The 22623-nt window shown below is 50.6% G+C and overlaps 8 protein-coding genes across 8 annotated transcripts; 4 read left to right on the top strand and 4 right to left on the bottom strand.

Moving 5' to 3' along the window:
- Positions 1-488: 488 nt before the first annotated feature.
- Positions 489-2719, top strand: PtrM4_120890 (putative btb poz protein; the record flags this gene model as incomplete). The annotated part of the gene is made up of 2 exons (XM_066108442.1): positions 489-1509; positions 1596-2719. 2 exons carry the CDS (start codon positions 489-491, stop codon positions 2717-2719), a joined length of 2145 nt encoding a protein of 714 aa, XP_065961627.1.
- A 746-nt stretch (positions 2720-3465) lies between these two features.
- On the top strand, positions 3466-3806 carry PtrM4_120880 (Mito-fiss-reg domain containing protein; the record flags this gene model as incomplete). The annotated part of the gene is made up of 2 exons (XM_066108441.1): positions 3466-3659; positions 3734-3806. The coding sequence occupies 2 exons, from the start codon at positions 3466-3468 to the stop codon at positions 3804-3806; spliced, it is 267 nt and encodes an 88-aa protein (XP_065961626.1).
- A 1358-nt stretch (positions 3807-5164) lies between these two features.
- On the bottom strand, positions 5165-5434 carry PtrM4_120870 (uncharacterized protein; the record flags this gene model as incomplete). Its single annotated transcript, XM_001935366.2, has 1 exon — positions 5165-5434. One exon carries the CDS (start codon positions 5432-5434, stop codon positions 5165-5167), a length of 270 nt encoding a protein of 89 aa, XP_001935401.1.
- A 482-nt stretch (positions 5435-5916) lies between these two features.
- PtrM4_120860 (uncharacterized protein) lies at positions 5917-6861 on the bottom strand (the record flags this gene model as incomplete). Its single annotated transcript, XM_066108440.1, has 1 exon — positions 5917-6861. The coding sequence occupies one exon, from the start codon at positions 6859-6861 to the stop codon at positions 5917-5919; it is 945 nt and encodes a 314-aa protein (XP_065961625.1).
- Positions 6862-7689: 828 nt separating this feature from the next.
- PtrM4_120850 (Mucin multi-domain protein) lies at positions 7690-8250 on the bottom strand (the record flags this gene model as incomplete). Its single annotated transcript, XM_001935364.2, has 1 exon — positions 7690-8250. One exon carries the CDS (start codon positions 8248-8250, stop codon positions 7690-7692), a length of 561 nt encoding a protein of 186 aa, XP_001935399.2.
- Positions 8251-12903: 4653 nt separating this feature from the next.
- On the top strand, positions 12904-14709 carry PtrM4_120840 (CFEM domain containing protein; the record flags this gene model as incomplete). The annotated part of the gene is made up of 4 exons (XM_001935363.2): positions 12904-13023; positions 13072-13423; positions 13474-13545; positions 13604-14709. 4 exons carry the CDS (start codon positions 12904-12906, stop codon positions 14707-14709), a joined length of 1650 nt encoding a protein of 549 aa, XP_001935398.2.
- A 1646-nt stretch (positions 14710-16355) lies between these two features.
- Positions 16356-18152, bottom strand: PtrM4_120830 (PotE, Amino acid transporter; the record flags this gene model as incomplete). Its single annotated transcript, XM_001935362.2, has 6 exons — positions 16356-16781; positions 16831-17150; positions 17200-17604; positions 17652-17731; positions 17783-17967; positions 18018-18152. The coding sequence occupies 6 exons, from the start codon at positions 18150-18152 to the stop codon at positions 16356-16358; spliced, it is 1551 nt and encodes a 516-aa protein (XP_001935397.2).
- Positions 18153-19315: 1163 nt separating this feature from the next.
- On the top strand, positions 19316-20711 carry PtrM4_120820 (uncharacterized protein; the record flags this gene model as incomplete). The annotated part of the gene is made up of 6 exons (XM_001935361.1): positions 19316-19498; positions 19546-19650; positions 19702-20057; positions 20106-20173; positions 20221-20251; positions 20297-20711. 6 exons carry the CDS (start codon positions 19316-19318, stop codon positions 20709-20711), a joined length of 1158 nt encoding a protein of 385 aa, XP_001935396.1.
- Between the last annotated feature and the right edge of the window lie 1912 nt (positions 20712-22623).

Here is a 22623-nt window from a genome sequence, read left to right as displayed (position 1 = left end):
AGACGAAAGTATAATGAGATACTGTAGGTTAGCCGACACAGTGCACGGTATGTTGGTGTCGCACATGTCCTCACTGCGAGAGCGTTTCGGAAAAAGCAATAAAATCCTTGGTGGTACCGTGGACCTGCAGGCCCCGCAAGTCAGTGGAACCAGGACCGGTTCTGTCAAAAGCAAAGACACGTAGCTAGCAGAAGCTGCATGGAAATTCCGGGGGATGTTTCATGGTAGAAGGCGGTGATGAGAAAGCAACGAGACGGATGAAATCTGCGGTGGTGTTGTCGAATGGAGTCGGTCTAGACGCCACGACGTCACGCAAGCCACCCCCAGCCATGTTGCTTGCTTCTCCGCTCAACAAGTTACAGCACAGCACGGGGTCTGCGCATCACCAAGACACGTTATATCTACTCACGAGTCTCGACCGCTTCTTCAGGCATCTCCACTCATACGCGACAGCCATCGCGCACTTATGAACGCCATAACCGCGCCGCATGTGGCAAGACAACAGAGTCTACCATCGTGATTTCGCCATTCCCGGTTCTAGTCGATCACGCATGGCTTCTGGAAGCATCGGCCATGTGCCTGCCGCAACATTCGCTGAGTACGTAGACGATCTCTTCTCCACCCACCATGGCCATGAGGCCGGCGCACCGCAGACTTTGTCGGGAGACGAAGACAAGTTGGTGATGAATGCGCCGCCAGCCGACGCGTCGCAATTGGAGCTGGCGCAACAGACGCAAGCACCTTCACGATGCATTGCTCTACGCCCGGCTCTTACGCATCGCCTCTATTCCCAGCAATTGCATGTTCGTGCAAAAGCTAAACTACAACGCGACAGACTTCTCTCCGGTACCATGATGGATATTTACGTAGGCCCCGAAAGGCGCCATTGGTCGTTGCACCAGAACCTGCTCTGCCACCATTCCGAGGCCCTGGAGAACGAGATCTTCGGCGCGACGCAGGGTAGCAGCAAAAAGGACCGACTCGATCTCCCCGACCATGACCCCGCTGGGTTTGAACTACTAGTCAAATGGCTCTATCAAGGCACCCTCGACGATGTGTCGGACATTGTCGATGCAAACCAAAAGTACGAGTATGCCGTGAGCTGCCATAAGCTCTACCTTTTGTGCGACCGCTTCGACATGGCGCAGCTGAAGAATGTCGCCATGGACCAATATAGGAAAGGTCTCAACCAAGCTGAGTTGGTCCCAGACGCCGACGAGATTGACCAAATCTACCGCAAGAGTCCAGCAGGCTCGCCTTTCCGTCTATTGATGACGCGAATTGCAGCGCGCCAGATCATGGACCCCGGCAGCGAGCGCGACGTGGAGACATACCGCGAGTGCTTCGATAACAATCCCGACTTCGCTATCGACCTGGTCAAAGCCATCAGGTCTGGTACGGGCGGTATGTTGTTTGCAGACCCTACAGACACTGGCAATGGATGTGATTACCATGACCATGAAGCGGGGCCCAACTGCAATATCAAGGGAAAAGGAAAGAGCAAGCAAGGTGTGTAGCTCGCGCTCCGTCCGCAGCCTATTCCCAGCTCGACCACTCCTCCTCTTCGCGCCTGCGTAATAACACACATTAACCAGCAAAGAACAAGGCCGGCCCGTCCTCCGCCAAATCCGTTCCATACATAAGCTCCGACCTACCGAACCGCCGTCCCCGCCCTCCTCCCCAAAACACTCCTCGCCCGCCTCTTCCCCGACCAGTTCGCCCACAAGACGGAAGCGGCGGTCCTCTCCGCCGTCGCCTGACAAGTCCGGTGATTTCAACAGTTGGCACATCGAGGGAAATGGCAGTAGCCACTCAATCACCGAGACCCGCCGTAGCTCTGGACAGGGAGAAGGACATGCAAAGGCTACGTCAGGTGACCACACCGGAGAGAAGACTCCCAGAGCAGACTCACACCAATGGGACGGGGACACAGGAGTCTCGCCCAGCCCCCGACGAATCCCCCCAAAGCTCAGAAGACGGACATCTCCAATCCCAGGCTAGTTCAGTTGCCGAGGATTCTGCCGCGCTGGAGGGCGGGCCAGTACAGCCGATACAGCGGACGCCATCTCGTCGGGGCATATGGGAGTGGGGGAGACTGAGCATCATCGGACGCACACCACATCCAGAATGGAAAGGTCCAAGACGATCACACGGAGCCACCACGAATAGCGATTCGTATATCGGCACCATCTATGAGACACAGGATGGCTTCAGCATCCCCTCTACCACTGCCACTGATACCAACAACCCACAATACTACCAAGACATCATAGCTGCCAAGTTGGAAGGCTATGGACTATCGCAGGTTCAAGTCGTCACATCACCTTCATTCTCGCAGACGAAGCGCTCTTCAGACGAGCTCGTGGCTGGGTCCTCTACCTCTAGCACGCCTGCCAACCTCGCCGTCATCACTGAGGAATGGACCAATGGCGACTACCATACACCCCAACCCCCATCAAAGGAAAACCCATCTACCCCAGAAACCCCTACACCGTTTCAGCGCAGGAGGGACTCACCCACAGAGGCTGAGCGATCACCCACAAAAGACGCGCCGGATGTTGCGACCATGGAATCCAGTAATGCACTCACAAACGGAAAGTCTGCTACGCCGAAATCAGAACCGAAGGCTACGTCTGGCTCCCGTCGCATTTCCAAGTATAGAATCGCGTTGGCCTCCAACTTTCTTTCCCCCTCTCGCGGCAGTTCGGCCTCGACATAATAGTTTCTTTTCGGTTACGTTTCATAGAGATACCCCGCATATATATGAAAATCGGCGTTCGGATCAATATTATCAATTTACTCTTCATTCTCACCGCTCCTACGCTGCGATTATGGATTCGTCATCTGTTTTGTGTACATGAATGTGCTGCTGATGAAATCCCACTGCCGTGGAGTGCAGAATCCAACACGAAATCAAGTTCTACACGATGCCTTCGGTTCAATTCTCCAGGTATATTAGGTAATACGATTATGCAGTGCACTGTACACTTCGTGTTGCTTTTATGCTAAGTATTTCCTTTTTTGGAGTGGTGCAGCCAATACAAGACGCAGATTATACACCGTACACGAATGTCGTCTCAACACTCGTAGTCGTCCGGCTCGATCCAATTCTCTTTAGAGGCAATCTTCGGTCCTGCCCACGTGCCACGTCGCTTCCCAACACCCCAACCCTCCACAGTTGGTGTGATCTCTCACCACCACGAAGCTGTGAGACACTGCGATTCGGGCAGTATCTCGATGATCTGCAGTTTCCTTGTCCGTGTATGGTCAGCGCCATCTCTTTTGGTAGTCCAGATACAGATGGGTAATTATACATCAAATTATGTACGATGCAAGGTGTCCAAAGACATCTTGGCAGAATGAGGTGAAGAAGTATATAAACATCTTCATCACATCCTTTGTAACCTCACCACCACACCTCATCCACTAATACACCCAACTCTTCTACCATCTCTAAACACAAACATGCATTCCACCCTCGCCATCGTCCTCATAGGCTTCTCCGCCCTCACCACCGCCGTAGAAGCCCCCAAAGGCCACGCCTGCCAAATCATATATGACTACTGCAACGTCGAGCCTGGCACCCATCACCGAGGCACCTGCTGGTGGAACTGCGGCCCCAAGGGGAAGAGGGACGGCTATAACGGTGCTTGCATGGTGTATGTTCTTCCCTCTGTGTACGTTTTTACTGAGAGAGACACCTGGCTAATTGAACGTTTTTTGCGTCTTGTAGTAACGGCAAGAAGGAGCAAGAAGGTGGTGCTCCGCCTAACTACTGCAGCTGGGATCCGGCGATTCATTTCTAGGAGGCTGGCTTTGTTCCGTGCGTATGCGAGAGGAGGGAGGGGAAGTGACAGTGGCTTTTGGGGAGGGGGGAAGGATGCTTGTTTTCAATAATCAAGTGTAGGACGTGGAGGACAGGGTTAATGAATGAGAGGGAGGTGAGGGAACATAATGTCTAGGAAGAGAAATAAAGAGACTTAGCTTCTGCCATCTCCAGCTGCATCTCTTGTGCTGTGATATAGTTATGCGAGTATGAAGTGACATGGCGAGGTAAAAGAGACTCAGGGGAATCAATGACTGCATTATATAAGATACATTCTTACTCTACATACTTAGCCATTTTGAAGAGATGCAGTTGCATAATTGCAACTCCATCTCCTCAAAAGGGTTAAGCAGGGTAGAAAAAGACGAGAAGCGCAATTGCCCGGATCGAATAACGTTAGTACCAGCAGACGTCAGACAGCAATCCTCAATCCTCAACCCTATAACCCTCGATCCACCAACATCCCCCCTACCACTCCCCCCATTACCTCCCATCACTCACCTCCCTCCTTCCTTACCTCCCGTTCAGCTCTCCTCTCAGCTCTCCGCTCAGCCCTCTTCTTCTCCCTAACCTCCTGCTCCTTCCTCCGCGTCAACACGATAAGCGCATACCACGCGAACCAGCCTATGCCCGCAAACAGAAAAGCTACTGCTGCTATGATGCCGATGAGTGCGGGCGTGGAGATCAATGTCCCTGCTTCCGCTGATATGAGTAGTGTTGAGGTAGGGGTGGGGGTGTTTGGGGGGGAGGCTGTGAGTGTTGGGGGGGAGACAAGGGCGAGGGCTAGGGCTAGGGAGGTGGGGAAAAGGAAGGGTTGTGTGAATGGGCTGGCTGGGACTGGAACTTCTGGTGATGCAGAGTTATGGGGTGTTGGTGTTGGTGATACAGTTGGGATATGGCGCTAGGGATGGGCGAGTAGAATGGCGGCATGATTGTTCAGTGTTGAGGAATTCGTGGAATCCTGTGGGTGCGCCGGCAATATATCGTTCCTGGTTTGAAGTGTACCTAGGAAGTGTTCGAGTGATATTTCATGTGAAGAATTTGTACGTGTTGGCAACACATCACCATGGCGAGAGTACAAGACAGTTGTGAGACAAAGAAGTGCAAGAAACATAAGACATTGTGAGGGCATTAGAGAAATTGATTTATCGCGCGCGACAACAAGTAGCGACCTGCATTACCAGTAGAGCTGCAATCCTATCGAGCAACGTTCCTGCCAACTCCATCAGATTACAAGACAAAGACCCAACAATAGTTACAACTAACCGGAAACAATGAATGAAATGTTCTCACACGTGAAGTCGTGTTTCACGCGCTTGTATCCGAGATAAGGCTCATTCATCTCCTTCCAGCAGGTACTTCGTTTGTGAGGAAATGGTTGATGTGCGTCTCCATGAGTTTCTCCTCCGCGATCCGCTCCTGTTCACGTTCTGCGCGCAACTTCTTGTTCTGAGCGCGCTTAACCGTGTTTTGGTATATGAACCAGCAGAAGAATGAAACCATGGAGGGTCCGAAGATGCAAATCGCGATGAATAGAGGTAGAGGAATGGGACCGATTTTGCGATCCTCAGCGTTTTGTGGTTCGGCGTTCTGGCGTGGGAGATACATGGTGATGAGGTGAGATTGCGATATATCGAGTTGAATGTTTGAATTGAGAAGCGTAGCGTAGCGAGCGTGTGTAGCGGTAGAGATGTTCGAATGAGGTTTATTCGAACGAGCTATTGCAGAACAAAGATAAACACATACAAAGGAGTGGCGTGGGTGAGGGAAAAGCAAAAAAGGACTCTGGCTGACATTGTGGGAAAAGCGCTCCAAATGGGGTGAGCAACAACGTATATTGTGATACACGAAACCGAGAATCATGGACCATGCGTTAAAAGCGGCGGATTACCATAGCCCTGGGGGTGGAATATCACCGTCTCTATCGCGCTTTGGGCATCGTGCTGATTTTGTGGGGCGCCCCAGAAATTACAAACACGAATGTTATCTTGCTACTTACCTGCGCTCGAATCCAGTCTACTCCGGATCCAATGCGCGTCTCATTTGCTCAGAATAAAGGATGGTAATCACAAAATACTGTCGTTTAGTAACTAAGATGCCCAGCCAGATCGTCGCCCTGTCGGTGAGTTCAGCGGCGACACCTTGGAGTAATCAGTTGGGCCACGATGCCGAGCCTCCTCCTCGGTCAGCGGCGAAACAGGCGAGATATGCTGCGTATCATGCCGTTGCTTACCGACAGGGTGAGCTGCAGGAACCGGCTTGCGAGGTGGTACATGCTTTGGCAACCGCACACGAGAGGATGGACCGGTACTACTACCGCCGTACGTTCGGCTGACCTGAAATCCGTCAGCATCAAATGGACGGTCCCAGCCCTGTGCTTGTGCAAGATCAGACTGGCGAATATCAAGTGTTGATGCTTTGCCTGCGCCACGAGCGGTATCGCGAGCCTCGTGTTGGACACCCTTGCTGTCCTGCCAATTCATCGCATTAGCTACAGCAATTGGATTCACGCCGTAATTATGAGACATCGGAACGGAACGGGAAACCCCTTGGCGTTCGCGAGAGCGGGTGGAAGGCAACTGACCCAGCTCCACGTCGGAAGACTTTGCCTTTGAGCGCTTGCAGTACTTATACAGCAAGAAGATCAACATGATGCCACCCACAACTGCAACAGTTCCACCAATCATCGGACCCAGATTTGATGAACCGCTGGCTGTATCCTCCTGGTTGGGCGCTGTAGTTGAAAGGGGAAAATTGTCGGTGATAGCGGTCGTGGCTAAAGGCTGAGACATTGAGAAGGATGTTCCACGCTCGTACTCAGTCGTCGAAGCACCAACTGGTGGTGACTTCACGCCTACAGTCACGGTAGGGGTTACTATAACTGTATGAGTGACCTGCACATGTGTAGTACGCTGTAAGCCTGTGGATGTTGGGGAAGCAGTGGAAGATGACGAGCTATTACTACCCGATGTGGCAGAAACTGCCGCAGAGAGCGAAGACAACGGAGCATCGGTGGCTGAAGCGGTCGGTGTCATCGCCGGCGATAAGATCAAGACCGAGGAAGATGAAGGCGTGGCGTGTGATGGGGAAGATCCGGCACGAGAAGGCCATGTAAATCCCGTCATACCGCCGCTTTGAGACATGGTTGATGTTGCCATTGTTGGATCGGTAATCTATGATGCTGATAGGTTGGAGAGAATATTATTGGGTTTGTTTTGTAGTCTCAGTCCGTGCTGTTAAGAATGCGCTGTGTGGAAGCCCTTCAGTCCCATTGTGGCTACATGGAACGCTGTGCATTCACGATGTTATGATTAGCATGCGCGCTTCTTACAATACTCTAGTAGGTTCGAAAAGCCTATAATGATTCATGAGCGAGACAACAGTGTACTTAGCCGCGAGGAGAGGCTGATCATAGTGAGCAGTGTGGTGAGCGCCTACCTAGTGAGGCATGCGCATTGCACACGCATTAGCATTCAGGACAGGAACAGGAACCGATTGGCAAAACACCTCATGATGAGGTGGCGCTACAAATGACAAAGAAGTTAATAGGGTAAAATAGTGATGGAATGATCGAGGTGCACCCGGATTGTGTTCCGCCGCACCTTCCACGTACTGTTAGCCTGAAAGAGGCCAGTGCGAGCCAACACTACGACAACGGCATCTAACGTAATCCAATTCGCGCTTTTGACCTCGATTACATAGATCAAAAAAACTTTCCGCCCTAATGTACGATTTTACGAGTAGATATATTGGTGCGAACAACGTAAATAAAATATAAATCATTGCGTGGCATCACGTCATCGCAGCAGCAAATATGGAACTCCCCAACGCCCCTCTAAGAAAATATCATTCCAAACCCACAACTATCCCCGCTTCCGCTGCAACTTTCCCGCACGCTCATCCTTAACCTGGTGTGGCATGGTCAAAGGAAGAGGGTCCTGCATAAGCGGCCGCGCAGGGCGGTAATACCCCGTCCCTGGCCCAGGATTGTTCCGTTCCGGGAACGGATACGTGTCGGAAGATCGCGAAGGTAAACACCCTGGCTCCTCATCATCGTCGCGTTTGCCGAAACAATCACTACAGCAATTGCATACGTTGATGCCACGAGATGCTGCAAACAGCGCGTAGCCAAGGAGGCCGAGGAAGACCAGGCCTAGTACTGAGCCCACTACTATACCGGCGATCTTGCCTTTAGTTGCCCAGGGCGTGGAGCCTGAAGTTGGTTCTGCGCTGTGGGTTGCAGACGCAGCTGCGGTGGAGTTGGCTACCGTGTATGTGGCTGCTGTGGACGTGGTGGAAACGGACTTGATTGAGGTAGACGTAGCCGGAGTAGATGTAGCGGGAGCAGATGTAGCAGGAGTCGATGTAGGTGGGGTAGAAGTGGCTGCAGAAGACGTGCCTGCATGCGAAGTAGCCGTTGTCATGGGCGCGGAGGATGTGCCCGAATGGGACGTGATCGTTTCCGTGGCCACAGAGGATGTACCTAGATGGGACGTAGCCGTTGTCGTCGGCGCAGATGGCAATAGTGACGATGCAACGGTTTTAGTATCACTTACAGATACCATAGTGCTGCTGAGAGATTGCGAAGTGATGGAGACTACCGAGGTCGTGCGTACGGTTGAAGCCATTGTAGTTTGTGGCCTGGACGCAGACGCATCCTGACGCATCACTAGGACAGGCGCATAGGTCGATAGAGCATCGCTCGTCTTGTAGCTCGAAGTGTCATATCGCGCGCCTGAAAGCACACTGGAAGCAGCGATCGCGGTTGTAACTGGAAGATGCATGTTGGGGAGCGGTACCAGGTGGATATTTGGTGGTCAAGAAAGGCATAGAGCGTGGTTTGCTTTTAGTATGTGTCCAAGACTTGTTGTGAACTTGGTCTTTGTTACGCTTCATTATTGTCATACACAACAATGACTCTAGCCGGGCCGCTTCACAATATGGTGCCAAGCAGGAGATGTGGAGGTCGCAAGCCACGTTTGTAATGGGGTTGTTACCATACAGTGAATACTCTTGTTCACTAGAACGTATGGAATTTCAACTTGGATGACAGAGCTTTTCATAGCCATCCCTCACTGCCGTAACAGAGCTGTTCGTTCAATCGAATGATTGCCAGCACCGCTCAGCTGATCGTGGATGTAACGTAGATTACGATACTACCTTGTTTGGAAATGGTACAATAGAGGCAGAACAGTTGTTCTGTTGATATCCTGCTTGTCGGAAATATCACGCGCTCGCTAAGAATAATAATGACCTTCTCCGAGAATTTGGAAGCGATGAGAGAGACCGAACTGGAAGCCATACAGGTGATGTCAGGCGCATGATATTGCCCTTCTAGATCTCAGTTAATTACATTGTTTCGTTCACTTAAGAGCGTCTTGATTTTCCATATCGGTAAAATTTGCCATAGAATGCTAAACTATGCGCAACAGCTACGTTCCGAGTCAATACCACTGATTAACCATAAAAGTTCCCTACAACCCTGTGCATAGTATCTCTATCTTGCAGACACCGTCATTGGAAGTTTGAGTTCGGCGTACACCCTCGTCATCATTTATTCTCAGATCGTCGGATACATCCTCTCGGACATGCCTTGTTCTTCGAGTCAAAGCTTATAAGTAGACGCCACTTTGGTTTTCGAGCATGATAAACTCCCTAGAACTTTATACACAGCTAGTAAAAATGGGCAGACTGAACAAACGAGGGAGTATCAGGTATTGTGTGATGATGAACTCCTGTAAGGTCCCATGTGAGATCCGCATGCTTCTCATGCTCATGTCTCTGTGTTATTGTTATAGAAGTACCATATTGGAAGGTTCACATGAATTGCAGAAGAGAAGTTTCAACGTAGGCCAGGGCACTGTCGATGCAAATATTCCTGCTTATCTTCCATAGAGATTTGCATTTGATAAGCCAAGATTTAAAGAAGTGGGGGTGTTCGATGTCCGTAATTCTGAATCGCTACACCGGCCAAGATACGGTCCCTGTGACTGTAGAATGATGACACCGGCGTAGAAGAAGCGGATATGCGGGTGTGCCATCTTTGAACGGTGGTTAAATCAAAGTTAGCTGCAGAAAGGGGACGTGGGAAGTTTGTTTGGCGCGCGAAGTTTCAACGAGCAACATTCATGTATGCCCCCCATGGATTGGTCACAAATTGGAAAAATGTGACTGGATCCTCTGGTCGCAAAAGCTTCCGGGCCACAGTCGGTAAGCCACTGATGATGACGACCCATGAAGAATAAGCACATTGGTGAAACAGCAGCCTAGGTAGACTACAATATCTGGGTCAACTAACGTAAGTCATTTCCTTGAACTTGACGGCACGCGACAGCGGAACAGTGGTTTCCAGGTAGGTGCCGCCCTTAAGGTTTTGATCTCGCTAAAATGAATATCGCTCGTGTTACAAATTTGCGACAGTTTACACTTCTAGCCTGCAGACGTCGTTGAAGAGGCGGAACGTTCCAACCACGTGGCATGCTGTGTTCAAAGTACAGGATTTGAGGCATGGTATTGTTCACTGGAAATACCGTCCGCGGGGCATCGGACGAACGATTCCTAAGGTGTAGTCATTTCACTGAGGTATGCTCTCGGTCGCGCGCCAATTTTGTGGGTCTTCGTCTCGGACTAGACTCCGCAACAATCAATTCAATCCGGTCACTCTCCTAGACCCACTTACCTATCTAGGTAGGGCTTAAACTCCTATAGGTAACTACTAGGCTTAAAGCGGTAATCAATCAATCCAATCTGAACCTTCTAGGACCCACTTAATTGATTGTTGCGGACTGTGTCTCGGACGCAGGACGGAAGGCGGGGGGCGTAGCGTAACTTCCACATATGGTTTCAGCATCCGCAGTATACCCACCTTCTTCCAACCCTGAAACATCCTATCTTAGCCTAATCTTGTTCACTCAAACCTGACAACCGTTCAATCAGGACGCGCTCGGGCCATCTAAGATCTTGGGTTCCGCCCTCCATCATAGTCTCATGGTATACAAGCGGCTACCATGTATCAATTATCATATTATCACTCGCAAGACCTTCCGCAAAGATAGAATTCTCACGGGGATGTGATTGTGACGGGAAGTCCAAGCTTTACCTCGCTTGTCTCGACATGTTACCATGTCTCCGCGGAAGCCAACTTGACTCGTCCAGCGCGCTACCATGAGGGCATAGCGGTAGAAGAATCAGGACCGCAGCTGATTTGAACCTGCACCTACTCAATCATCGCAGGGAACACCTTGGTTTGGCACACAATGAAGCCGGGAATGTGGTCAACTCAGCCAGCGATCGTAATAGTGTATGCATCAATGGCATACTTTCGAATACGAACATGTTCACAACGCCAAAGCGTCTAGACCTAGGTCCTATACCTAGAGGTAAGTAAGCCCTCGAACCGGGTAGGCGATCTGGAACCGATGGTCCGAAGAAAACGTCAAGACCTCCACATCGACGGTGAGTCTCGCGGGCAATCCTTCACGACCACGACGGAGCCACGGCTTCCGTCTACAAGGTCATCAAGCGCTGAATCCTCCAGACTTCGGACCGTTCGTAGTCATGCTCTCCTGCTTCCCCTGTGCCTCGCCATTCAATCTGGATAATAGGTGTCATGTTGAATCCTTTCGAATCGAGATTGGCTACCGGAGGTATTTCTCAGGATGTCTTAGGCCTTGTGAGAATTTCGGGAGGATTGTTCTTGGAGCCACGATTCGATGGCTGCACTGAACTTGCTGGAAGTTTGAACATGGCGCCGATAGTATACTCGCGTGCTTTTCTTCGTCGTAGTCGCCCATGGAGATAGTAGACGCAATTCTCGAATCTGATACGGAGTAATAAGACAGATAGCTGGTATGTCGACGGAGGTACCGTAAGAACTTGCGCGGACCCCTACCGGGACGCATCGGCTGCGGGATGAAAGGCGTCTACTAATGCTTCTAACTTATTGGGTAGCCGTGCATACGCGGGCCTGTCGTATTCACTTGCATCATGCGTGCGCAACGAGTATGGGCTTCCATAATGTCGCTATTATGGTTTTATTCGTTGCTCGAACCGACGTCGAATATGAATACGCATGCGTACCACTGTTTTCAAAAGGGATGGGTCCACCTTGAGAGGAAATAGGTGGAGACACGTAGGGTGGTGCAGTAGCAGCACATCGCAATTGCGCAAACAATGTCGCGGCAGTACGAACTTCTGCATGGACGATCTGCTCAAGGTACTGGTATGCAGCCCATCTCGTGGGGCTTGGTGGCAGAAGAAAGCTGGCGGCGGTTGTGCCCCAGCTTTTGACAGCCCTGACGTAAGCTAGCTCAACCCCTTCTCCACTTGTTTCAAACTCTAAACAAACTCTACTTGCATACCAGCGACATTCTCGAAGCCGCCACGCTTTTCACACCCCCTTTCCTACTCCTATTCCAACTGCGTCTTGACTATACTACTGCAGGTGGCGTTCCACTTTGTCCAAACTACCGTATCTAACCATGGGGTGCTGCGTCTCCTACGACCAATCTGGCGGCGAGCTCAGACCATCTCTCAAAGTTTAACCCTCCATCCATTTATCCTTTGGAAGCCAGCACATACTTACCCTGCCTTCGCTATTGATACACCCCAGGGATCCGCGTGACGCATGCGCATAGCCGAGAAGTGCCGTTATACCGGCCAAGACAAGCTTTGTCCTTGAAGTGAACAACTAGATCGCCACGTGCCGTTGCATCTCCACCCAGTAACTAGCGATCGCACATGGCACCTTGACTGGGAGTTCCTTGAACGCTATAAGCCGATCATCTTTCCTGGTCCCGTCAATACGACGGCGCAGGGCTTCAATCCCAAAACTCTGCCGCGGTGAATCCACCAGCAGATATGATTGGCTCTACTTCAGGTTCATTGCCGGCAGCCAAAAACGCGCCTCGCAAGCCTCCACCACCAGGGCCCATTGCAATGACTAGGTTCGCGCGTCCTTCAAAGTGATACATTCGAGGAAGATCATCTTCATCCTTCTTGTTGATATACTCCCCCGACTTCTCCGACCAACCCCATGTCACGTTCAAGTTCCGGTTCCAAGCAAAGGCTTCCCAGCCATGAGAGTTCGAGCGCTTCTTGCAGTCTTTTGGGTCTTCTTATCGATCGGTGTTGTTGAGGCATTTGGGCCTGGTGTGAATTCGAGGGCGCTGGGCGTCGCTGATATTCCGCCATGTGGAGTATGTAGTGACTTACTATAAGCGTCGCACTTACTAACTCTCTCTCAGCTTGTTTGCACAATAAGTGCACTTTCTGTTAGCGGTTGTCCCGCATCCGATGTCGACTGTATATGCCGCGACTCCAAGCTTACGCAGACGGTAGCTGAGTGTATGCTCGCCAACTGTACGATGCAAGAAAGTTTACAGACGGCGAGAGTCCAAGCCGATCAGTGCAACCTATCTAGAGAGTCGAAGCGAACGGATATATTCACATACACTATCGTTGTGTACTCGTTGGCCATTGTGTGTGTGATCCTTCGGATCGCAGGCAAGTTTATATCGAAAAGATTGGCATTAGACGACTATATTGTCGTCATTGCGATCTTGATATGTGCGCTGCCTGTCGCGTGCGTCATATGCAGTAAGTAATCGGTATTGTCACAATGAGCATAGTGAACTAACATGTTGTAGTGACACAAGAGGGGTTTGGTGAGCATCTATGGAACCTCCCAGATGGCGCACTGCTGAGCGTCCTCCGCTACTGTAAGCTTCATGATCCGATAGCATACCCACCTGTAGTGCTTTACTAACATTGAGACAGTTTTCATATGCTGGTCAACCTATGTCCTCGTCCTCGGTCTCATCAAAGTCTCTCTGGTCCTTTTCTACCTAGAGATCTTCCAGACTCGACGCTTCCGGATCACTGCCTATATCGTTCTAGCCTGCATTATCATCAACTCGGTCACAATCTTCTTCTTCACGGTATTCATCTGCAGTCCGATAGAATCTTTCTGGAACCGGGATATCAAGGGGAAGTGCATGGATCTTCGAGCTATAGCCTTCGCAAACTCGGCTAGTGCAATTGCGCAAGACATCGTCTTACTAATTCTGCCGCTGGTATCTATCAAAAACCTTCAGATGAAGCGCCAGCGGAAGTGGGCAGTCGGATTCATGTTCGCCATCGGTACCTTTGGATGTATTGCAACCATCTTCCGTTTCCAGACCCTCACTACATTCAAGATATCTGTGGACCCTACGTGGGACTACGTCGCTGTCACCATCTGGACAGAACTTGAGCTGGCCGCAGGTTTCATTTGCGTGTCACTCCCCTCTATCCGAATAGTGGTCGTTCGGTTATTACCTAAAAGAATCAAAGAGTTTCTTTCCCACATCACTCACTCATCGAGCGACAGCGACCGGACACCACAGAAGCCCTTCATCCACCTTCCACCGCCTCCTATGCACAAGGAGTGGAATAGACCTTCGGGTTGGAGTTGGATTTCACTCGGCGCCAATGATCATCCGCCTATACTTGAGACCAGAAAGAGCTTCATGAGTGGCATTTGGCCCTGGGTAGACTCCGGAGCCACCCTTCCAACCTCGAGCTTCTCATCGAATAAGGCAGGCAATTCCCGTCACCCGCTTTCGATGATGAGCAACTATAGCGACACCAGAACAGGGGTTGCAGTCACCCAAAGTCCATTCCACGAACGAAAGGACGAATTCGATCCCGATGCCCTGGAGTTACTCACGGTACCACCAATTTCCTATGGCAGATTCATGAATCGAGACTCCTGTAAGACTTTTGCCAGTCGAGACGACTCAGTCACGGCGTTGCCTAGCATAGGCTGCTTACCCGAGCGTTCCTTCTCACAGGACATGCCGAGACGGAAATTGTCAAAACGTGGTCGCAAGGATCCAGTTTGAAAGATGAAGAGATCTTGCGTTCAGTGTAGTCCGAATGCCGACTAAATTGCCGGCCGGGCCAACCATCTTAGCTATACGCGATCATCAACTTGCGCGTAATCAAACAGGACAAAATTGCCGGTTTCGGGGTCATACCTCAGGCATTGCTCCCGGGTGTTCTCCCGCCGTGCTTACTGCGCACGGATCGGGCTTGCGCCATACCCGAAGCGTACGAGATACCCTTACCTTATGTTAGATTAGCATAGGTTCCAGCGCCAGGACGCGTCTATTTTTTCTTCTAAAAAACTATCGCTACCCAATTGTCAACGTTCCAACACTCTTCTCTTCATCTGCAGTATTCCCTCGGAAGTCGACCTTTCGCCCATGGGAACATTATTCGTGGACCATAAGACCTAGAAAACTCAGATATTCAAGTCAGCTCCAGAAAGCACCGGCGCAGCCTGGCGCGCGCTCATCAGCAAAAGCAGATCCAGTTTTAAAGATACCAAAGAGGCAGAAGAGCAACATGATAATTATAGTCGTTCTTTCGACTCAACGCCACACAAGACCTTGGCGTCAGCGCTCTCATCTCTCCACACTCGGCGACATACCTAGCCCCGCTGTCTAAGCACACCGAGTCGCGATGATTGTCATCACTCAGCGCCTTCCGAACCATCCGAAGTACGAGGTTGTCTGACTTTTCATCACGCAATTCCAGGGGTGACGGGCTTTGCCGATGACGAGTCTTGCAATCAGTGTTGCGCTCTCAGAAAGAACATAGGGAAAAACTTCGTCGTGAAGTCTAGAATTTTGGAGATCGCGTGGACCGGGCGTGCGGTACAAGATGGAGATTATAGATTGTGAAGTTGATGTTGTCAGTCAGAATGTACGCGTCACATGTCTAATAGCCAGCAAGACCAAGATACATAAATATTCTCTTGCGTGATCTAACATCAAACATCCCCAAACACGTTTCCTTTCCATGTAGAAACACATCAAGTATTCCATATAAAACAATACTATAAGATATCCCATATTCGTACTCTAGGGCCAGAAGTCCCACGTCACGTGAGACAAGAGGCATAGCCCACGGACAAGGCATTCCAACGCCCCACCTATTCAGACAACCATATGCCCATCATCATCACCCAAACTCGAAATTCAATCCAATGCTCGTAACCCAATATGTTCACCTCTCCACACCCTGCTAACACCACACTAACGCCTCATGTGGCGTCGCCGCGTGGCACAATGAACCACAGCGGCGGAACCCCACCCACGTGGAAGTCAGCCGAACACTCACCTTAGCGCTGCCGTGGCCGTCATTGTGGCGTTTACACAAAGCAAGGATGCCTTCCCTAGAATATTTGATAGAAAAAGAGGAGTTGGGTTGCACAAAATGTTTCCGATTCAAGTACCAAGGAAGATGGAACTTGCTCTGGTATCGTGGGTTTCTTTTGATTTGATAGATACATCATTAGAGCTCATGTAGTCTCCTAAGCTATTATGTTTATTTAATAGCGCCGCCGCCGCTGTTGTCGATGGCGCGAGAATGTTGAAACGATGGTATCCAAATCTCTGCAAAACGTTGCGTATGAAGAACAGAAATCGTGAGACGACTACAACAACAATAACAACGACAAAGCCTCCCCGCTTCCAAACCCAACCTACTCATACCGAATAACCGGCAGCTTGAAATTCTTCTTCGCGCTGACGAACCAGTGTATAAACGCACATAGAACTAAGCCACCGAAGATGGGGCCCGCGTAGTTCATGTTGTCCTTTGTGACAGGCAGGATCTGGGGGAATGGCATCCAGAGGACGACGAAGAAGATGTAGCATAACGCGAAGATATTAACGGGTATACCGTAAGCACCCATTTTGAAGGGGCCGTATGGGGGCGGTGGACCCCGGATCTTGCGCAGGAAGATAAAGAGGATGGGGAAGAAGTAGGATATGTGGAGGCCAAAGGCTTGGAGGGAGATGAGCGCATTGAAGGCTGTTGCGCTGGCGATGTAGATGAGGGAGAGGCATGTTACTATTGTGCCGACGAGTATGAGGGCGTTGACGGGGAGTTTAAGGGTGGGGTGGACCTGCAGAGGTTGTTAGTCATTGCCATGTGTACGCTGGGAGGAAACATACATATGAAAAGAAGTTTGAGAAAGGGAGGCCGTTGTCGCGGGCAAACACCCAGACCAGTCGGGAAACTGAAGCGAAGATGTTGAAGAGGGCGAAGAAGAAGATGACGGCGATGAGCGCGGTGATGACGTTGGCCGCGACTGAGGATTCCGTGATGTTGTAGATGACCCATAGGATGGGGAGTGGTTTGTCGACGACTTTTTCGAGCGGGCCCATGTAGAAGAGGAGGATAGTAGCAAAGATAACCAACATGATGGAGTTGGCTACACATGTGATGATGATACTGCGTGGCACACGCGTGCGGACCTTTTTCACTTCGTCGCCTGCATATACGATCAGCGGGGAGACACAATTTAGAGGAACCGAACTTACACATATGCAAGACACTATCAGCTCCCGTGACAGAGAAGGTCATGCTCAGTAGACCAAGACCCCAAGATATGCCCTTGTTGTTCCAACCAGACTCTTCCCAAGTAAGCGTCTTGAACACAAACTCCGGGCTGCTGCGCGGTCCGAAAACAACGAAGATAATGACGACCACGACGAAGAGGCATATATGGAGAATGCCACCAGTAATCTCAAAAGCGTCGAGCAGTTTGCGGAACCAGAGGTTGAATGTAAAAGGTACAATCATGATCGCAATCATGATAAGACTGGTGTGCCATCGCTGGGGCTCGTAGCTAGGGTTATTGAAGATTGCAAGCGAAGTAATCAAATTTGCAAGAATCGATGGTGGTCCGCTGCAGGCAAAACACCATGCGCCCACAGTGATCCATCCTGCTCTTGTAAGTTTAGGTCTACTGCGCGAAAGTCATATCGTTTACCTTGGAGGAGACCCCAGAAACGAGGTGCAGCAGGTGCGAGGTTGGCTGACCAACGGTACTGAGCGCCTACTGTTGGATCTCTGTTCAACTATCAGCGGAAACTCATGTTGTTTAATATGACAATGACATACATTGAAGCAAGTTCAGCAAGAGAAAATCCCACAGCACAGGCGCCAAAGCTAGCTAAGAGGGAACCATAGAAGATACTTGCAGGACCTCCATTGGTTAGGGCAAACTGGAAAGTCACTGCAAACGACTCCCATGAAGCGAGGATGATAATTGCAAAGTTGATGACAGCTGAAAGATTAATGTATCGCTGTTTGGGTCAACATGTGTTCTCGATGTAGCAGCGTAGGCTATGCGTACCTCAAGCTGCCCTGGTAACCGTGCTGGCACTGAAGGCGCAACGGACGCATCTCTTTCTGCCTTCTCTCCCTGGCTGGACGACCCTTGCTCGGCGACTTCAAGATCGGCATCCGATTTGTAGGTGTTTAGCTCCATGTTGGCACAAATGATGCGATTCCAGTAGTCGATGGAGGAAGCATGGAAGTCTAAATGTGACAGAACTTCTCAATAAGCGGTGGGGTCTCGCTGCATGGGATGAAGAGAACGGCCGGAAGAATACCGCAAGCCATTAGGTGACGGGTCGTGGTGATTGGAAGCGAGACCGCTGGGATGCCTGCCAAAAGCAGCCTCGACTCATGCGTGGCGTTCGGTAAAATGCAGGGCCTCGATCAAGGTCCGCAAAGTCCCATTACCGTGCGCATTGTGAGCGCGTTCTCGACTCTAAAGACAGTGTCGGGATCTCCTGTTGTGTGACTACCTGGTCTTTGATTTTTGGGGGTAAGATGGCCAAGATGGCCAAGTTCCCCCGCCGAAGGCGTGCTTGATCTTGGAGTACGTAGGATGGGTAAGAGATTGGAATACGACATTTGATCCCAACATAATCTCGCACAGTCCAGAGCGGCCCGCATCGTATACGAACCACAAAAGGGACATGTTGCCGTCGTCGCGAACAACGTCCGCGGGTGAGGCGGGAATTCCACGCTAGTGACCTGATTCAGGTACCCTTGTTGAACAAGCGACGGAGGAAGAGGCGTCTAAACGACGGCCCGCTGCGTCTCGAAGCCAACGAGCTTGTAGGATGCGGGATCTAGCATATTTCTCCGCGCCCTGTTTACTAGACATGATTATGGATTGAATCAGATTGATGAGGAAGAATGCAGCTATTGCTAAATCGATGGCGTTACTCGGTCCTACTGTCAGTGACGGCGAGGCGTAATCTATCGAGACGCATGGCCATGCAGCTGATGAACACCCTTGTTACGAAAAGCGGTTTAGCCTTTTGCTCACGTTGACGCACAGACAATATCAAAGGCCCGTTAAGGACGTGGAAATGCCCGTTATTCGCGGTCCATGCCCTGAGTGGGTAGACACGTGCTGTTGTCTTGGGCACAAAAAGACCGTGGAACCTGTCACGACCCGGGGCCGCCGGGGGTCGTGATAGGTGCGCCGATTTGAGATCTATACGGCAAGAACGGCGGGAGCGCGGAAAAGCGTCTTGTGTGCTGACACCGCACGTTCGTTTCTCTAACCTCTACGATCAGTCCCTACTTTGTTCAGCAGAAAACAGCGTACCGCTAACACCTTGTCAATGTTGTACAATGGTGCCCCTAAGTGAGAACGAGGGCCCACGCAATGCAGCAACCACCAGGAACGGATTCGCCCTCGTCTCCACCTACACCTGGGCATGCGTAGTACTGCTTGCACTGGTTGCGCGATTTGGCCAGGGTTATTCTCACAAAGTCGGTTTTGGGCGAGATGACGCAGCGATTGTGGCAGGGACAGTAAGACCTCACGCTGCCCTATGGCGATTCATACTGACCTGGTGTAGGTGTTTTACCTTTGCACGACCGTCTGCTACCAGTATGCCATCAGCGGTGGTCTGGGGAAGAGAGAAGATGATGTCACTGCTGACGATATCACCATGTTCTACCAGGTCGGTGGATTTCGTCTGTTGGATACACTCATAACTGACCATGAAATCTAGGCCATGTATGCTGCAGCACTGCTCGGCATTGTTGCCATGACGCTCTCCAAAATATCCTCGGCTTTTCTCATCGAACGGGTGGCGACGCAGACGCGATGGCCAAGAATGGTTTTGTACGGCATGATTGTCGTCTACGCTCTCTTTGCATTATTTGGTGTTTCCTTCCAATGTGGGCTACCAGTATGGACCACACACTCGCTGCAGTGCGGACAAGCACCAATCCTACTGACAGGGATTGCGCTCAACATAGTAACGGATATCGCTTTGGCCTTCTGGCTAGTTCCGACGCTATGGAAGTTGTCGTTGGACAAAGAGAAGATCATGTCGGCGGGAATGCTCTTTGGGGTGCGTGCAATGTATGTCGATTTCCTTTACCTAAAATTCAAAGATTAACAATTCTGCAGTGTAGCATTGGTCAGTGGAGGGCAGATTTGGGCCGTCGTGCATGTCACTTCAAGTCATGACCCTGCCCGTAAGTCATATCGTACAGTTTCATCACCGAAGACTGACAAACTGTAGATAGTGCGGTCGACCTCGTAGTTCTAACCCAGTAAGCATTTTCAGATGATTCAAATATCAAGCTAATCGTTTCCAGATCTGTATCAGGTCTATCCATCATAGTCGCAAGCGTACCCCGGATCAAGCGAATCCTTGGAGTGGGCGGCAGCGGCATCCTTTACCCAGACATACAACAGACCGAGATTTCCCTCTCACACAGATCGGGAACTCACCCAAACGGCCCAGCTAGGAACAATTCCGAACCGGTTCTGGTGCCCAGAAACCTCGGAAACTTCACCGTAACCATCTCTTCCAAAGGCTGTCCGAAGAAGAAGCCAAGAGAGCATCCGGACTGGCAAGCGATTACGATGGGTACTCTTCCAGATGGACATACAAGCACCTCTAGTCTATTCGAACGCGATGAGCAAGAAGGCGTCATGATGCATCATGAGGTCAAAGTCTCCGTGGAGGACAACAAGCCGAGAAAGATGGTTTTCAAGCAGCATCAGTGACGTATTCGCGAATCGACGAACATTACGATTGAAGTTCCGGCCCGTGCTCTATCGTGCATTTTGCGGTCATATGTTGTGGACTGTGGATACTGGCAGAAGTTGGAAGATGCGAGAACAAGACGTTGCGCAAGAAGAGGTCTGTGAGAGAGTGTGTGGCGAGGGAGGGTCTTGCGGCCCACGCCCCACTTTCCGCTAGCGCAGCGGCGACCACGGCGTCACGGATGTTCCCTCGCGGTCTCATACAGCACTAGCTCCAGAGATACAGCATGCCCGCTTTTTTTCACCATTGGTGACAATCTGGGGGACCCATCCAAACACGAACGCACCGTGCTCTTCCGGCTATATCTCCCTGGCACACAGCTTTGTGGACGCGACTCTACGGGACAAATTGTTACGCCACGGCATCGCCACGACTCCATCTGGTACCCTCGATTTGTTTCTCTAAAAGCATCCCATGTCTCATCCCCTAGAGGATTCTTTTTTTTCTTTGTTCTTGACCTCTTTCCATTTTGTAACTCCGGCTACGACCGATTGATCAGCTTCGGCAACGCACTTGTAACACTTGAGATACCCCTTCTGGATACTTGAAAACGTTTCTTTTTTGATGTATGAGATGGTCTTATGTCAGTTATACTCAGCTCGTCTAGGCTAGATAAAAATTGATTCTACGTACGGTTGATGCATTGAATTGGTTGTTCTTTGAATAAAGCACAGCCGTGTAGCGAGCTTGTCGTCGGTGTACGAATATATGTTGTTTCTTTGTCGGGAGATGCGATAGTATAGGTGCAAACTAGCCAGACGTAGTTACAGCTGATATCACTGTTGGCCGAGGTTCCGGTTTGGAAAAAGCATAGTAGTAGTAGTAGTAGTAGTATCCATTAACGTCCTTTTTCAGTCAGAGACTATGTAGGACGGTGGCCTAGGGCCGTTTGACTAGTTTTTTCCCTCTATACCCGTAGGATTTCGTTTCTTTGGTCGAGTTTGACTATGGGGGTTTGGGTTTTTTGCTTCTATACAGGAAAGAGAGAGAGACCTTGTAATAGACACCCGTTTATCTCCACCTTTGTGACCAATCCCTTTGCTATAATAACCCCGTGCTCCTAAGACTGAAAAAAACCTCGTAGGGGAAAAAGTCATGGGACCTTGAACGTTTGTTGTATATAGCGGCAGTTGCGGCATATTTTCGTCTCGGCGGTACTTTGTGGCTCGGTTGTACGGCGGCGGCTAGCGTTAAGCGTGCGGGGTATTGGTGAAAAACTTTCCAGGTTTCGAAAGGAGCCGTTCGATGTTTTTTGGTAAAGCTAGAATAATAGAATTATTATAGCGGTGAGGGGAGAAGGATTCGAACCTTCAACCTCTGCGAGCAAGCTAGCAGAAGCAACCAGGCGCACTACCACTGCGCCATCCCCCCTGGAAAAAGCATAGATAAAGTCGAATTGGCACGGATTGAACATTATATAGAGCATGCACGTGTATCCTCGACCGATATCCCCTATCCCCTGTCCCATCCCTCATTTCCACCCCATCCTTCCTCGCCGACCCTCTATTTGGAATACTCCAGTTCCCGCCCACAGCCTCCGGGATAACCTGGTTTCATATGGCAGAACACATGTCCACACTGTAACGGGCTGAGCCCTAAGTCACATGACTAGGCTGCGAGCCTAGTCGCTTCCCCGGCAACGAGAGGGCCGTGCGCCAACCCAAACAAAGCGGGCTCGCCGCTCGCGTCTTACCTTCTTTCTTCATCTTGACTGTAAATAGCATCTGGACTAGGTAGCTGGAATACAGTTCCTACAGACCGTTCACATACAGTCAAGATCAAGAAGAACACGCAGAATACGCAGAACACGCAGAACACGCAGAACACGCAGAATACGCAGAATACGCAGAATACGCAGAACACGCAGAACAC

Source organism: Pyrenophora tritici-repentis, chromosome 6, assembly GCF_003171515.1.
Source record: "Pyrenophora tritici-repentis strain M4 chromosome 6, whole genome shotgun sequence".
Classification (NCBI taxonomy): Eukaryota; Fungi; Ascomycota; class Dothideomycetes; order Pleosporales; family Pleosporaceae; genus Pyrenophora; species Pyrenophora tritici-repentis.
The sequence above is the reverse complement of the archived record's forward strand: the minus strand, read 5'-3'. Positions and strand labels throughout refer to the sequence as shown.